Source organism: Pan troglodytes, chromosome 5 (assembly GCF_028858775.2).
Source record: "Pan troglodytes isolate AG18354 chromosome 5, NHGRI_mPanTro3-v2.0_pri, whole genome shotgun sequence".
Lineage (NCBI taxonomy): Eukaryota > Metazoa > Chordata > Mammalia > Primates > Hominidae > Pan > Pan troglodytes.
Genome location: NC_072403.2, coordinates 144,277,710 through 144,294,866, shown reverse-complemented (window position 1 = coordinate 144,294,866; position 17,157 = coordinate 144,277,710). Strand labels below are relative to the sequence as shown.

Below are 17,157 nucleotides of genomic sequence, written 5' to 3'. Positions count from 1 at the left end.
TATTTTTGGGGCATATGTGATATTTTGATACATGTATATAACACATAATGATCAAGTCAGGATAACTGGGATATCCACACCTCAAACATTTATCTTTTCTTAGTGTTGGGAACATTACAATTCTTCTCTTCTAGATATTTTGAAATACACAACAAATTATTGTTAATTATAATTTTCCTACTGTACTATCTAATACTAGAATTTATTCCTTTTATCTAAGTATATATTTGTATCTGTTAACAAACTTCTCTTTGTTCCTCCCTCCCACTTTCCTTCTCAGCTGGCTTTTTTTTTTTTTTTTGGATGATCTACTTTCCTTTATTAGTTTTTCATTGCTGTTTTGGTCGCTTTCATTTTAAAACAGTAGAAAGTTTCCTCTAATACCTAAAGATCCTTTGAAGTTCATTCATACTGAAAGCTGGACAGCAAAATAGGAAATTCTAGGGCCTGGTAGGACTTGTACACTGTGGGCTTCATCCTGGGATTGGACTTGGCACTTTTATTGAGGAGTCTCCAACATTAATATCTTTAGGCTGAGTAGATCCTCCAGTGAGTAATCTATCTCCTGTTTGGAGGGTTTAAGTCAGCTCTCAGCATTCTAGGAGCTAGTGGAAAAGAAGGGGCAGTCATTTGACAGTCATCACTTCATTTATGCTCCCTCTTTCCTTTATAGGACTCCTGTCTTCAGTGTTGCATGGTCCCTTTCTCTCCCAATTAAAATTTCTCTGTTATCCTTTCTGCAGAATAAACCTTCATTTTGGCCTGGAATTGAAGAGAATCATTGGAGCAGCTGAGTAGAATAGAGGTGTAACCACCCAATGGGTTCTTCTTGGCCACTGCCCAGATAGAACCAGTTAATTGAGACAGGGGAATTGCAATAGAGAAAGAATTTAATATACATAGAGCCAGCTAAATGAGAGACCAGAGTTTTATTATTACCTAAATCAGCCTCCCTGAAAATTCTGAGGCCAGAGTTTCTATTTTATTTTATATCGATACTTTTAGTTTTTTTCTGGTAAGTCTCCATGGAGCTAAGGATTTTGTTTGTTTGTTTGTTTGTTTTTAAAAGATAGTTTGGTGTGGAGGGGGCTAAGGAATGGTGAACGCTGATTGGTTGGGTCAGGGAGGGAATCACAGGAAGTTGAAGCCATCCTCTTGCACTGAATCAGTTCCTAGGTGGGGACCACAAGACTAGATGAGCCAGTTTACCTGTCTGGGTAGCACCAGCTGATCCATCAGAATGCAGGGTCTGAAAAATAACTCAAACACCAATCTTAGATTTTACAATAGTAATATTATGTTTTGGAGCACCTGGGGAAGTTAGGAATCCTGTGGTCTCTGGCTGCATGACTCCTAAGCCATAATTTCTAATCTTATGGCTAATTTGTTGGTTTTACAAAGGCGGTCTGGTCCCTAAGCAAGGAGGGGGTTTGTTTTGGAGAAGGGCTATTGTCTTTGTTTCAAAGTTATATTATAAACTAAATTCCTCCCAAAGGTAGCTGGTCTATGCCCAGGAATAAACAAGGGCAGTTTGGAGGGTAAAGACAAGACGGAGTTGATTAGGTCAGATTCCTTTTTCCGTCATAATTTTCTCACTGTTATAATGTTGGATAAGGCTATGTCAGAGTGGGGAGTTGGATTCCCTGACTCCTAAAGTTTTCAAACACTTCCCCACTCCCTCACCTTCACTTGCAGGGCCCTCTTGAGTCCCCAGTGTTTCATCATCTGAAGATCTTGTGACTTAAATCACCTTTCTCCTGAAATGTTTCTACTACCAAGTTAATATTTAGTTTTCTCAAGTTGCCAAGCAGGTTGCCATCGATCCATAGGCTTTATAGCTCCCAAAAAGTTTGCTGCTCTTTTCCTCCTTGTATTCTCTTTTCCTTTATGGGTTTAGAGCTCCAAAAACTTACATTGGTGGGTTTCAGGAGGGAGTCCATGCAAATCAGGTGTTCAGCTGAACACCTTTATTCAGAAGTAGGTTATAGTATTCCTTATATCTTTTTATGTGGCAGAAAGTTTTCATAATTTAAATTGGTTAGAAAATTTTATGCTAAATAATAGGGACAACCAGGGCAAGGCCAGTGGTTGGCTGTTGGTAAAGGGAAGAACGACACTGCATAGTTAGCATAGCCATATGGAACCACCTGTCTCTATCACACAGAGAAATCACATTTGTCTTGATCTCAAGCAAAATTACTATCCTTTTAAAATAAAAATATAAATAAAAATACTTCTTGGCCTTTTGCTACACATGTTCACATTTTACCACTCCTTTGATTTTATTCATTTGTTTGTTTTTTAAGGAGAGTAGATATTAAATAGCAATTTAGTAAATGTAGTAATTATGGAGCAATACAAAATAACAAGACGTATTCATGTTTTAAATTCTCAGAATTAATAAGTAGTTCAAAATGATTTCCTAAGGCCACAGACTTGTGTTTGAACTTTCTTACAAATGAATAGCCATCTCAGAATTCTCTCAGGAACTAGGTCTTTCCATTTGGTCAGAGGTCAGCATGATGCAGCTGATAAGGGCGAGTGCTTTGGAAGTGATGTCAAAACCCTTAGGGGGAATCTGCAAGTCTGAGAGGGCCTTTATTCATCCAAGTCAAATTCAAGGATCCCAAGCAGTCAACACTCAAGAGACAGGGGAATAAAAGTCTGTCTTTAATTTCAGTGGGCCCCTTGGTCCCCGGAGTAACCGCCTCTGACGCCACTTAAAGGCTCATCTGCCAGCGATGGTGAAAAATTCATATTTAAGGTCAACGCTGCTGGTTTGGTTAGTCTGCTGGAAAACTATGTTAAGCTAAGCTCATCCAGGGAGGTTGGGTGAGGCGCCTTCGCCCATCCCACTTTCCCTTTGCCTTTGATGTTATTTGCCCTGGACCACTTTACCTCGTATTTATGGCTAACGACATGCTGGAGTAGACCATTTCTCTTGTAACCATGTTATTGGAGTCAGCCGAGGTTAACAGGACTCTGTGCATGCTTTTAATTACGGTGTTTTTTAATGTTTTCTTCTGCTTCTTGTATTTCACTTTTAGTCACTTCTGCTGCACTTTTCTCTCTTTCCAGTTGACTTCCCCACTGTTTAATTTCAGAGAGAATCCTGCCTTTCATTAATGACCCGTGGCACAGAAATAATAGACAACTTAGATGGACAAAAAGGAAGGGATTTCAACTTCTTGAAATAGAATGTGTTTGTTATGCAAGAACAGGTGCAATGTGGGAGGTAAACAAAAATTAGGTGCTTAACTCACTTTCTATTGCTTTGTTCTGGAGAAATTATTTATTGAAATGAAGAAGAGTTTTGTCTTTAGGCTTATGTATTTATTTTATTACTGCACACTCATACAGCACTTCTTTGTGCCAGGCTCTAAGGACTTTACAAATACAAGCTCCTTTAAGTCTATTAATCCTATGAGATAGTTACTCATTTATCCACATTTAAGAAATGATGAAAATGAGGCACAGAAAAGTTAACTACCTTTCCTAAGGTGGCATAGCTGGTAAGTGGCAGGGCCAAGATTCAATTCCAGGCAATCCCCTGTGCCAAAGTCCATGTTCTTTCTTTTCCCCCCAAATGAAATGTTATTTACTTTTTTTTATACTCTGCCTATAGAAACTACAAAGGGGAGAAAGAAAAGCAGGAGATAGGGAAGGAGAAAAAGAGGGAAGGACACAGACGGAGAGGAAGGGTTGGAGGAAGAGAGGGAGAGAGGAAAGAGAGAGAGAGGGAGGAGAAAGACAATCATAAATTTCAATGATCAGTCACTTTCACCACTATCATCACAAGCTGGGTTTATTTAATTCAAAATAAAGTACGTGCCCGTTGAAAAAAATGCTTGCAATGTAATCTTATATATGCTGCAAAATAAAGTGTGCCTGCACTTGAAAACAGAGAAATGATTCATTAAAATCTGCATCTGCTTTAAATCAGACATTTTAATTTGCTTGGTAGACTAGGAGTGTGGGGTTATAAAGAAGTTATTTCATCATATTTTTCAGGATATTCAAAAGCTTCTCAATATCTAAGGAAAAAAATCTATATAAAAGAAAGATTTCAGTTTCTACTGTGTTCCTAAAAATTATATTCTGTTTCAATATGCTGACTCAGTAGATGAGTCTTAACTTTTGCAAAAAATGGGTTAAATAGATATTAGAGAGATGCTCTGTGAGAATGTATGTTTTCTAAGAAAATACAGCTTTTCCATAACACGTGGTTATGAAATATACTACAGAATTGGAGATGTATTTTAACTCTGTGCTTGTGTGTGTGGTGGAGCCTGGGTCCTGGACAGTGATGTCATGCTACAGAGGAAATAAAGCTGGGAAATGAAGCTGAAATAGTGAGACTCAAAGAATGATTGTAATGTGTAGATTACATTGAGCAAATGCAAGAAGGGAGGAGGCTGAGAATATTTATGCAACAAAGCCAATGATTCAAAATGTTCCATACTTGGATCCCACAGGGGAGCAAAACCAAAAAAAATGTCCCATACATACCCAAACATTGATTTTGTTGGCTGAATTTGCTTCCCAATAAATTAAGTTGATAGGTTTAAACATCTATGCTTTAGGTATTTGGGATATCACATAATGAAATGCACTGGCATTTCAGACCTTCGTGAACATCATACTCAAGCGTTGCTCAGAATGACACATCTCTATTCATTTCCTTAGTGCGTGGATGCATTATTTCTTTATGGTGGTTTAAATTTTGTGTCTTGGCTCCATAAGAGTATCTTGATACTGTTCTTTTTTATATAAATACTCTTTCCCCAGATTTTTGCTTTGTTTTGGTTACTTTGTTCCAATAATTCTTGCCACATGGAGAAAACACACCATACTTTATTTATTTAGGGGAATGGAGGCCCTTATTTTGTTCTTTCTTTTGGAGGAGCTCAAAATAACAAAGTGATACTATTTCAAAAATGGTTTTATATTAAAGAAAAATGTTTCATGTCCAACTCAAGAAGGGAAAAAATCTGTCAGGTTTGTGACTACCTCTATTTTGATTCTACCTCTAATATTTCCTGAGTTACTTACATTACTAGAATGCAAGCTCCACGAGGGGAACGAATGAGTATTGTTAGCACATCTCCAGTACCTACAACCTATAGGTACAAAAAAGATTCTCAAATGTATTTGCAAATAAATAAAGTAAAATCCTGCATTTCAACCTCTAAATGAACATTTCACAAATTTCAAGCAAACAAAATATACAAACGGGTGAATCCCAATGAGTTAAGGAAGTGGATGGTTTCTTAGAAAGGTTTTGTTTCATAATATACTTGAAATTTTTAAATGTTTTCTTGCTTAGACATTCTCTAGTTACATGAAAATCAACTGCTTTAATAATTTTTAATCATTGGTAAAAGTAGAGAGATTTGTAAATCATGATAAATATTTACAAAAGGGAGATTTTTCAGAAAACAATATTTTTCCATTATAGAATGAATCCTGTGAACATTTCCTTCTATTAAATATTTGAGTACTATTTCTTAAAGCGTTCTTTCCATAAAAATCACAATGTTCTTAGACTTTCTGGTTTTAAAGTTGTGGTGCTCCCCCAACTAAAATTTGTTCTATAGATGAAGATCATTCTTCTAATCACAACCACATAAAAGACTGCTCACAAATCTGACATAGTATCTCACATATATTTAAACTGTATTTTAATCTTTAACTTTCCTTTTCAGGCTGGATTGTTAGTTCAGCTCTACTGCTACTATCATCTCTTTGCACTAGCTTGTCTTCCCTGTCATCAATGTCTATGTCAGTTGGGCAGAGCTTTCCTGGGTAATCTATTTAGGTTAAATTCTGTTGTCTGTTGGAAAAACCCAAGCTCTTGTTCTCCAGGTTTAGAAGCTCCCTTGTGAAATGCTACGAACTAGCCAAATTAATGCAGTGGCCATAATTGATGGAAATTTACCTTGAAATGTGGTATCCAAGGGAGGTGGGGATCACATGGGCTGAGGCCATGGGACTGATGCAGGTAGGACTCTGGTATCCCGCTGTCACCCTCGTCCTGATTTTTACACATCTCCCACTCTTCTGACTCATTCAGAGGAATTCAATCTGTTGCTTTTTCTAGTTCTTTTTTCTCTTTTCAGCCAAAAGAAACATGCGGAATTGACATTATCTTAAATACATGCTTTTCAGGTAATTTCTTTATATTAAAGGAGTCATTTGTTCCATTAGGTAATGCAGAATGGACAATAAATATGCTTTAAGAATAACTACCACATAATCGATCAGTTTGTCTAACTTTACCACTGTTATTAAATAACATGCAGTTTACCACATGGCATTTGCTCTTGTTCACTGTGAATTAAAGAATTAAGAATGAATATGCTTTCCTCACTATTACTTATTATTTCCTAGGGAAATAGATCGATCCAGGAATTTCTGCAACACTGAATTAAGAGATCGCTTTTAAAGAGGAAGTTCTCAGAGCTAGACGTGGTCTGTGTTGGCTGGCCATTTGGCTTCCTCTTTCTGGGAGGCAGATGAAAGTGATTCCTAGAGGTCAAGTCAAAGTTCCTTTCCTTGAATATTTAGGCCTCCTAAATATTCTTCACATAGATGAACCTACACAAGATAAATCACAAGAGTAGATATTTTTGAAATATTTTCAAATCAAAACGTTGGTTTTGCTAGTCAAAAGGGCTTTTTAACAATATATTAAATATACAAATAATATTGGATTTCTCTGGTTTAGATACCAAATCATGATATCTTTTGACTCTCTTAGGTTTGATTATTTTTCTGATTTTACAGTCCTACAGTGTAATTAGCAAAAATAAATATTATTTATCAGTTTTTAAAAGGAAAACAAGTTTCCTTTCCTTTTTCCTTTTCTTTTCCTTCTTTTCTTTTTTGAGACATGGCCTTTTTCTGTCATCCAGGTTGGAGTGCAGTGGAGTGATCATGGTTCCCTGCAGCCTTGACCTCCCAGGCTCAATTGATCCTCCTATTTCAGCCTTCTGAGTAGCTGGGACCACAAACATGCACCACCACACATGGCTAATTTTTAAAAAAAAATCTTTGTGGAGATGGGGTCTCACTATGTTGTCCGGACTGGTCTTGAACTCCTGGGCTTAAGTGATCCTTCTTCCTTGGCCTCTCAAAGTGTTGGGATTACAGACATGAGCCACCAGGCCTGGCAAATTTTCTTTTTAAAATTAGATTTTCAAAATATTTTGTGCCCACTAATTGGTTAATGTTATGTTTGTAGTCATGATCTGAATTATCTAAGTGCCTGTACTCTCTAATATCACAAGGGGTCACAAGATAAACTCACAATTTAAAACAAATGTAATCATGGCAATTTTCTCCATAACTTTCTGTTGCTGTGTATTCTAATCACTGACGATATATTTGAAAAAGATAGCTAGATCACTTTTCTCTAAGTTTCTCCTTAAAAAATATCCACTCTCATTTTATGTTAAATAAAGTTTAAATTTTCTACATGATTAGTTCTCCTTTTCCTAACGTTTGAAAAGAGGAGAAAAATGATTATTACCATTTCCTCTAACAAGAATAATTGAAGTTACTTTAGTGTGTGTGTGTGTGTGTGTCACTGTGTGTGTCTGTGTGTGTGGAGAGAGACAGGATAAGAGAGAAAAAGAAAAAAGATGACTCTCTTTCTTCGATTTCACTCAAAATCATTTTCCCTCTCCATATCACGTCCCCCACAATGCCCTTTTTAACACTAAAATTGTATATGTCCCATTGCTATATAACCAATTTCAGTATATAGCCACTCCTCTGGGAACTCAGTAAGCACATAAAATTTTAGAAACTTGTGTCAAGAAAAACTCCAAACATGTGTAGCAAATTGACTTACTATGGTTTGCTTATTTGTATCTAACAAAAATACTACCAATAGAATTGTTTAATAAGATATGGAATAACTTGTGAAACATTCAATTTTTTTTTTCTTTTTTAGGGACAGGGTCTCACCATGTTGAGACCCTGGCCTCAAGTGATCCCTGGTCTCAAACCCTTGGCCTCAAGTGATCCTCCCACCTCAACCTTCTAAAGTGCTGGGATTACAGGCATGAGCCACCATGTCCTGCAACATGTAATATTAAAAAAGAATTCCTTCACAATTGAGAAAATATCTTGTTGTCTTTGCTTTTATAATAACTGAAAAACAATTTTCTCCCTTAGTTTCCTCCAAATGGAGAGAACAACACTGACCTCATAAGGTTGTTGTAAAGATTAAATGAGACAATCTATGTAACATACCTGTACCCCTCAGTAAGCATATTATGATTATGGTCATGGTTTTATTCCTAATGCTAACAATGCCTGACTCCTTCCATATCCCCCTCTTAAAAGTTATTCTTTATTCTTTTGGTATCTCAGTTTCACTGTTGGGATTGGTTTTGCCAAGTATTAATTTCCATAAACATTTGAGAAGGAGAAAGAGTAAAGAGGAAGAGGGCATTGTAAACATAGTGATATTCTTCCAAGTCTGGACTCCTTCGAAATTATCATTCTGGTTATGTTCCTATGTTATCATTATTATTGATGGTTTAACTTCTAAGGCTAATTTTCTAATTGTCTGGGGTTTTGATAGACCCTGTCTTGTCAATACTATTTTAAGGGAAGTAACAGAAGTTATCTGATCAATTATAGCAGTGACAGTCACTGCTATAGATTATTTGGTTTAACTTGTACAGTCTTTTATTTAAGTATTTAAGTAAGGGAAAAGATGCCTTTGAAGATCAAATAGTATTTCTGTAAAGCTGAGTTAATTATCTAATTTGGATTTTTTTTATTAAACTTTAAGTTTTAGGGTACATGTGCACAACGTGCAGGTTTGTTACATATATATATACATGTGCCATGTTGGTGTGTTGCACACATTAACTCGTCATTTAACATTAGGTATATCTCCTGATGCTATCCCTCCCCGCTCCCCCCACCCCACAACAGGCCCCAGTGTGTGATGCTCCCCTTCCTGTGTCTATGTGTTCTCATTGTTAAATTCCCACCTATGAGTGAGAACATGAGGTGTTTGGTTTTTTGTCCTTGCGATAGTTTGCTGAGAATGATGGTTTCCAGCTTCATCCATGTCCCTACAAAGGACATGAACTCATCCTTTTTTATGGCTGCATAGCATTCCATGGTGTATATGTGCCACATTTTCTTAAGCCAATCTATCATTGTTGGACATTTGGGTTGGTGCCAAGTCTTTGCTATTGTGAATAGTGCTGCAATAAACATACGTGTGCATATATGTCTTTATAGCAGCATGATTTATAATCCTTTGGGTATATACCCAGTAATGGGATGGCTGGGTCAAATGGTATTTCTAGTTCTAGATCCCTGAGGAATCACCACACTGACTTCCACAATGGTTGAACTAGTTTACAGTCCCACCAATAGTGTAAAAGTGTTCCTATTTCTCCACATCCTCTCTAGCACCTGTCCATGCTCATGGATAGGAAGAATCAATATCGTGAAAATGGCCATACTGCCCAAGGTAATTTATAGATTCAATGCCATCCCCATCAAGCTACCAATGACTTTCTTCACAGAATTGGAAAAACCTACTGTAAAGTTCATATGAAACCAAAAAAGAGCCCGCATAGCCAAGTCAATCCTAAGCCAAAAGAACAAAGCTGGAGGCATCACGCTACCTGACTTCAACCTATACTACAAGGCTACAGTAACCAAAACAGCATAGTACTGGTACCAAAACAGAGAGATAGACCAATGGAACAGAACAAAGCCCTCAGAAATAATACCACATATCTACAACTATCTGACCTTTGAGAAACCTGACAAAAACAAGAAATGGGGAAGGGATTCCCTATTTAATAAATGGTGCTGGGAAAACTGGCTGGCCATATGTAGAAAGCTGAAACTGGATCCCTTCCTTACACCTTATACTAAAATTAATTCAAGATGGATTAAAGATTTAAATGTTAGACCTAAAACCATAAAAACCCTAGAAGAAAACCTAGGCAATACCATTCAGGACATAGGCATGGGCAAGGACTTCATGTCTAAAACACCAAAAGCAATGGCAACAAAAGTCCAAATTGACAAATGGGATCTAATTAAACTAGAGAGCTTCTGCACAGCAAAAGAAACTACCATCAGAGTGAACAGGCAACCTACAGAATGGGAGAAAATTTTTGCAATCTACTCATCTGACAAACGGCTAATATCTAGAATCTACAAAGAACTCAAACAAATTTACAAGAAAAAAACAAACAACCCCATCAACAAGTGGGCGAAGGATACGAACAGACACTTCTCAAAAGAAGACATTTATGCAGCCAAAAGACACATGAAAAAATGCTCATCATCACTGGCCATCAGAGGAATGCAAATCAAAACCACAATGAGATACCATCTCATACCAGTTAGAAGGCGATCATTAATTTGCATATTTAAATGTGGAAATTTTCAAAGAATTGAGATGTGAGCTTAGATTTAGAAATAAAAGAAAATAAAATCTTGCAGCATAGAAAACAAACACACACATTTTCTTTTTTATTCATGTATTGATAAGAAGCTTCAAAGGCTTAACACCCATTCCCAGAATATGTCATATTTGTCAGTTTCCATGTGAAAAATAATTGCTAATTATTTCAGCTTTTCAATTAAGGGAACCTCTAGTCATTGTTTATTATTCCTAGTAATGACTGTAATGACTTCAATTAGGTTTCTGGAAAATTAAATTTTTATATTTATGTATCTAGTCCTTATGTTTTCTTTATCATAGTAGAAATTTCTTTAAAGCTCCCCAAAACCACATGTGGCATTTTTGAATCAAGTGAGTAGTACTGAATCCTCTTATTCTCAGTGTGGAGTTCAATTTGTTTTTAGTTTTGAATTGATGCTGGTTGCTCAATTTGACTAAACCTAGGCTTTTCTTTAAATTAATGGCCATAGAATTCTAAGCATACAGAAGTACAAGTATTTAAGGGCCAAGTCTACAGAATAATCAAAAAGGTGGTTTCTAGGGAGTTCTACTTGGAGAGAATATCACTATTTTCACAATGCCCTCTTCCTTTCTACTTTTTCTCTCAACACGTATATAGAAGCTAAAGCTTGGTAAAAGTAATTCCAGTGGTGACCTGAGACACCCAAAAGAACAACTGTTAAGAAGAGGATGTGGGGGAGCCAGGCATTGTTGTTAATTGTGTCAGGCCACCAACCTTCCTGCTTGTATCTATTAAAAATACTGTAGGCTTAAACAATTCACTCCTCTCTAGGACTCTATTTGCAAGATGAGGGTATGGATTAGAGAGTCTCTACCCTTGCAAGACTGACATTCTTATAACTAATTCAGCACATTTTATTACTCCTACTTTCTCTTACTATAATCACTGGCAGCTTCAGTTGGCTTGCCCTCTTTTAAGTGAGGTTTGCCAAAGTGTGAGGGCATTGATATTTATTTTGTGCCACCGATCACTCGGATGAGTACAATTTCAGCATCGATTAGTCTCATAAATCCCCTACACAACATTTTAAACATGGCTTTGCATTAATATAGACTATTTAGTAAATCTATTTCTTCCCTACCATATTTTTGATACACATTATGGTTCCCTGTAAAGGGAAATTATAACAGATGGTCATTAGTGATTAAAAAAAAGAGCATTCCTTTTTTTTCCACAGACTATTTTTAGTTAAACAGTTTTATTTCAGAGCATAGTTTATAGATACTACTAAAGTTTAGGATTTGCACAGAGAAAGTGGTTTGCTTGCTGTGATTTTCATAAGAACCTAAGAGTGATTTTCTGTGCCAACTGGCACTCAATTTCAAAGAAACCTCAAGAATTCAGTTAAGCAAGTCTCAAGTTTCCTGATAATAGCAGTAAATGCACTATATCCTCACCTTCTCCATCCACATGACTATCATCAATATCATCTGTTATTAAAATGAATATATAACATTGAGCTAATAGTAGATCATAGCATCTTGCTCATGTAAAAAATATCAGCCCTGCTGAAAGAATGTTTCATGATCATTACCTAATAGCTTTAATTTTTTTTTTATTGGAGGTGAGGTGAGAGCTGGAGAAAGTATGTAGTTAAAAAAAATCCCTCAAAACACCGTAGTTCTATTTTTGGCTTTTCTGCCACTGACTCATAGTATGAACTTGAACCAGTCACCTATCCACACAAGTGACTTAGTTTATAGACTAATGTGAGAAAATGCTTCAGCTTCCCTATTTTGGAGAACTGCTGAGATCACTTACATAAATATTTTTCTCTGAGCTCCCTAGAAGACAGGAACTTTATAAATATTTAGTATTATTGTTGAACCTTAGGTACAAGTAGGCAGGAAAATTATGATACTCTCAAGAAGAAATACTTTAGCCCATCCTAGCTCATATAGGGAGACTGCATTGGCTTATAATCGTCCCTTGGGTTTTCTTTTTTCCTCAATCCTTCCCCCAACCCCTTGCAGTTGACTAATGTAGAAATACAAACAAACCTTAGCAACAGAGGGTTTGGAGGTAAGGAAACTCAGCATGGGGGCAGTCACACTGGCAGATTGCAAGCTATGTATCAAAGTGAGGAGTTAAAATAAATATAACATTTCAAATCCTTGATTGAAAAGTGTGAGAAAATGATTCATTTTAGGAATGACTAATTTGGTTGAATGTTCTGAACTTAAGTAAGACCTCACTGAATCGCTAGTTTTGTCTATTTGATTTCTTTTGTCTACTCATGTATCCAAAGGATATATGTGGAGAGAAGAAGCCTAAAAAATGTGCTTGTAACTAATATGTTTAAAGTCGCTCTGTTTATTTCAAGCAGAGTCTTACAAAGCTAATTCACCTGTTTCTCTGCAAATGCTTGCCCAACAGACTGCTCCTCCAACCTTTTAATGGAACTGGGCTCTGGAATGACGTTCCTGGAATGCATACAAGGGTTATTTTTGGATGGTGGAATTTCAGGTGATTTTTTAAGTTTACTTTGTTATTCACACTTTTCTGCATTTCCTGACCTTTTTCTTTAAATAACCAGCAAGTTTCAGTTTTAACAAAAACAGTAGTTTTAAAAACTAATTTTGAAATCCTTTACCACTAATTTCATTCTCCTCTCTGCTACATTCCCTAAGTTTTCAACAGACCTATGCTTTCTTCCTGCCTTCGTTACAAATTTAAGACAAGCAGCAATGCAGTAATTGATTTCCAACATCAGAAAATTGAGTCCTCTATGCAACTGAAGTGTAGAGTTGCTTTTGATCCAGAAAACTCAAGCAGCGTACAAAGCACACATAGATAACATTTTCTATTCTGTCTCAAATTACTGGGTGATTCAAGCCAAAGCAGAGTGGATCTCTTGAGTATGAATTATGCTAATGTTCTGTTTGTTGACCTGATCTCAAAATGGTTATATTAGTTTTAATGTTTCTTGAGTGTTCAAGGCGTTTCGGATGCAATGCCAGTCACAACAAAAGACAATAACTTTACACTCAATGAAATAATAAATGAAAACAATTTAAAACTTTCTCCTTTGTGTATTCATGTGTGGTCTTTTCTATGTTTGCCTCAATACCAATGCAGAACACTCAATTACATCTGGGGCCAAGGTTTCCCCCACAGAACAACTTTGTTACGAGGATGCTTACAGGAGCATCTGGGCATGCATCTGTTCACTTGTCCTACAAGTATTCATTAAGCACCTATTGCAAGATGTCCACATTCTAGGCAATGAGAAACCAGACGTGGTTCCTGACCTAAAGAGGCTACTGGAGGAAGACAAGCCTGTAGACAGAAAGTACACTGAAGTGTCAGGGGTGCCATATGGGGTCTGGCAGAACATTCCATGGGGACTACCGTGGATAGTATCCACAGATAGAATGCTATCTTACAGTGAAGTGTGAGAAGGAGGACAAGAAAATACTTCAAAGGAAGGAAGGCAGAAGTGACAAACCCTGCGAATAGGCACAGTGATGCAAAATAGCACGGCTCTCCATTGAGGATTCCAGAGGGAGTTTTCATGTGGTCTACAGGCCGATGGGTGAGTGAGATGGGAGTGATGGAAGGTAAAGCTAAAACAGTTAATGGGGGAAGAATTCTGGAAGGCATGACCTCTTTTTGTTTCAATAAGGAGACAAAATGTCCTAATAGATGTGAATTTGGGGTTTATATAATGAACCCCAGGAAGCAGATGTAGCAATGTGCTTGTTCCAGGTTCCTCCACACTAGGAATAAAAGTAGGGTCACAAAACAGAAAGTTTGCCTTTAGTCACTCTGCAGTAATTTAACTTCCCTGAAATCCCTGCCCAGGATAGTGAGAGGATAGTGAGTGTGTCCCACCCGGTGCCATGAGCCACTCCTCTGGGACTCCATTCCCCCTATTTTGTTCCTCTTTCTCTCCATATCCCCCTTCCTTTCTTCATGGCTGAAGCCACGTCCCTGGTATGGTGCTTGTAAAAACCCAATTCTAAGGTTGCCACCCTTACATTGCTGTATGGCTGTTACTGCCCTTGACATTTGCCCAGTGGGTCCTGGTGGAGGTGAGGCACCAGCTACTTATATTTCATAGTCTCCATGCCCAGTTCTTGTAAGGCTTTGCAGGCCCTTTTATTTCTCATTTTATTTTGCGGTTCCAACATCACTCTTCTCTGATGCTGGCCTATTGCCATTGGCCAGCCCTGCGGACCTTGATCCAATCTCTCCTTGGGAAAAGTCCCTTCCCAGGCAAGTCCCTGAGCACTTTGGTAAGCAGATCCACCTACAGGTCACCTTCCAGACATGATCAAATATTCCCGTATCCTTAGAAGAATATAAATTAGATGCATGACGGTAACTTTGGAAAAGTTATGGGAAAAGATAGGCAGGGGGGAAAACAGGCTGAAATACGAGGTGAGGAGAGAGAATGAGGAGTGTAGGGTGGCTAGTGTGGAGCTTGCTCTTCTTACCCATATTTCTCATCTGATATTCTCTCTTATTTGTTTTTCTATTTTGCATTGTTTGTATTTTTATAAAGACAAAATTTCGAACTTTTTTGGAAACTTGGCAGATCATAAATAAAGGAATAAATAAGCAAGGTAAATTTTAGTGGCCATATTTGTATTTAGCATTCTAAAGACAGGAGTGGTCAAAGGTAGAGGCAAAACCAAAACAAAACAAACTTTTGACAAACATGGTTATGGCCAGAACTTGGAATAGCAAGAAAAGAGAATGTTAAATTAAAATATAACTCTCAAATGACAATTCACCCCTTACCTTCTCTGCTGATGGCAAAGTAGTTTGGCTGACTTTGTCCCATCAACGCCAAACCAAACCAAACAAAAACTAGGTGAAGGCAAGCGTCAGGGCTCCAACTCCTGCCGTGAGGAGCAAGCTCTGTGGCCCCGCAGGGTGGGAGGGTGAGAGAAATTCTCGAGGTGGGGGGCTGGGGAAGGTGAAGTGTGTCCCTCCATTGAAATAGGGACGTCACTGGGAACAAAGGCTCTGGGAAGTCGACAGCAACGGATACGGAGACGTGAAGGTTACCCTGGACGGGCCTTTCTGTGCATCGCACCCCAGACTACCCCCTTTGCTCACTCAATTCCTCCTCTCCAGGCTAAACTTGCTCTCTGCCGTCAATGTCCATTCTTTCCCTGGTAACCTCTCGCCCACGTCCCGCAGAGCCCACGCTCTTCCCGCTCTAGGATTCTCTTGCCCTCCTCCTTTTCCCTCTGCCTCTGGCCTCCTTTTCTCCTCTCTCGGCGTCTGCCTCCTCCTGCCTCCTCCTCCCTTTCTTTCCGGGAAGCCCCTCGCTTTCCTTCCCACCGAGCCCCGACCTCGGGGACCAAGTCAGGGGTCGGGGGCTGCAGGTGGATCCGCTGGAAGGGCCGGGCAGGGTGAGAGTTGGCGGGGCTGGGACCCGACGGGACGGAACGGGACGGGACCGGACCGGACGCGGCGCGCCCTGCAGGCGGCCCGGGGCGGGGAGAGCGGGTCCTGCCCCTCCCGGGCGGGCGCGCGGCCGGCCCGAGGGGCGGTCCCTGGGCTCCCGCTCGCCGCCGCCGCCGCCGCTCCTCGTTCTGCTCCTCACTCCCCAGCAGCTGGAGGCCGGTACCGGCGGGCAGGAGGCGCCCGAGGATGTACTGCTGGCCGCTGCTCCTGCTGTGGGGGCTGCTCCCCGGGGCGGCGGCGGGGGGCTCGGGCCGAACCTATCCGCACCGGACCCTCCTGGACTCGGAGGGCAAGTACTGGCTGGGCTGGAGCCAGCGGGGCAGCCAGATCGCCTTCCGCCTCCAGGTGCGCACTGCAGGCTACGTGGGCTTCGGCTTCTCGCCCACCGGGGCCATGGCGTCCGCCGACATCGTCGTGGGCGGGGTGGCCCACGGGCGGCCCTACCTCCAGGTAAGCGCGTCTCCTCCCGGAGCCCGCCCGGCCGAGCCCGGTCCCGTCCGGACCCCAGAGAGGGCGCAGGTGCGGGTCGTCCCCGGGGCCCGCAGCTCTCTCTCACCTGGCGCAGCCCCGCGCCCCCGGCCACGCTCACTCTCGCCTCCGCGGGCAGCGCCTGCGCTCCCGGAGCCCCAGAAGGCGCGCGGTAGGGAAGCCGAGCACGGATGACCCCAGGCAGGTTTCCTTCTTTGAACACTTTCCTGTCCCCAGCGCCCCACTTAATAGACGCCCCCCCGCCTACACACCTGCAATACACCCCCCTTCATCCCTGATGGGAAGGGAGAAGGACCTAGGCTTTGGCTTTGGGGACCTAATGGGACAGCTCTCAGAGGAGGGAAGGGACAGAGCGCTTTAGTACGTCGCGGACTTGCTGTCTAGGAGTGGAAATCTCAGAACTTCCCAAATCGTGGCTATTTGGGAGCCTCCAGGCGCGGGGCTGATGTCAGCTACACCATTCTCCAGAAGAATGAAGGGTCCCTAAGAATCGCCTAGGGACTTTCCTATTCCGAGAGCTGTTCAGGAAGCCACATTTAGAGACCAAAATCGAAGGTCCCCAGGCAAAATATCCTATGAAGTGACAAAACTTTGGCTTACTTTAATAACCAATAAAGTTAATTTGACCGCTGCTGATTTACTTTGAAGGAGCCTAAGTAACCACCTTGCCTGTTCATGGGTGCTTTACTAAATAGAAAGAAAAAAAAAAAAAAGGAAGAAGAAGATTGTGAGATGACCAGAATGATTAGGTGGCTAGGTTTCCTGGACATCC

At 40.0% G+C, this 17,157-nt stretch overlaps 1 protein-coding gene and 1 long non-coding RNA gene across 2 annotated transcripts in view; one reads left to right on the top strand and one right to left on the bottom strand.

The window, feature by feature from the left end:
* LOC129144327 (uncharacterized) overlaps positions 1–15,936 on the bottom strand; it is a 40,837-nt gene extending 24,901 nt beyond the window's left edge. The window contains exon 1 of the long non-coding RNA XR_008548668.2: positions 15,222–15,936. This is a non-coding gene — a long non-coding RNA (uncharacterized LOC129144327). The remainder of the gene's footprint in view (positions 1–15,221) is intronic.
* The window catches only part of MOXD1 (monooxygenase DBH like 1), a 104,372-nt gene continuing 103,148 nt past the window's right edge, over positions 15,934–17,157 (top strand). The window contains exon 1 of the mRNA XM_527504.8: positions 15,934–16,346. Coding sequence (XP_527504.4) covers positions 16,083–16,346 — 264 coding nt within the window. The 5' untranslated portion in view covers positions 15,934–16,082. The remainder of the gene's footprint in view (positions 16,347–17,157) is intronic.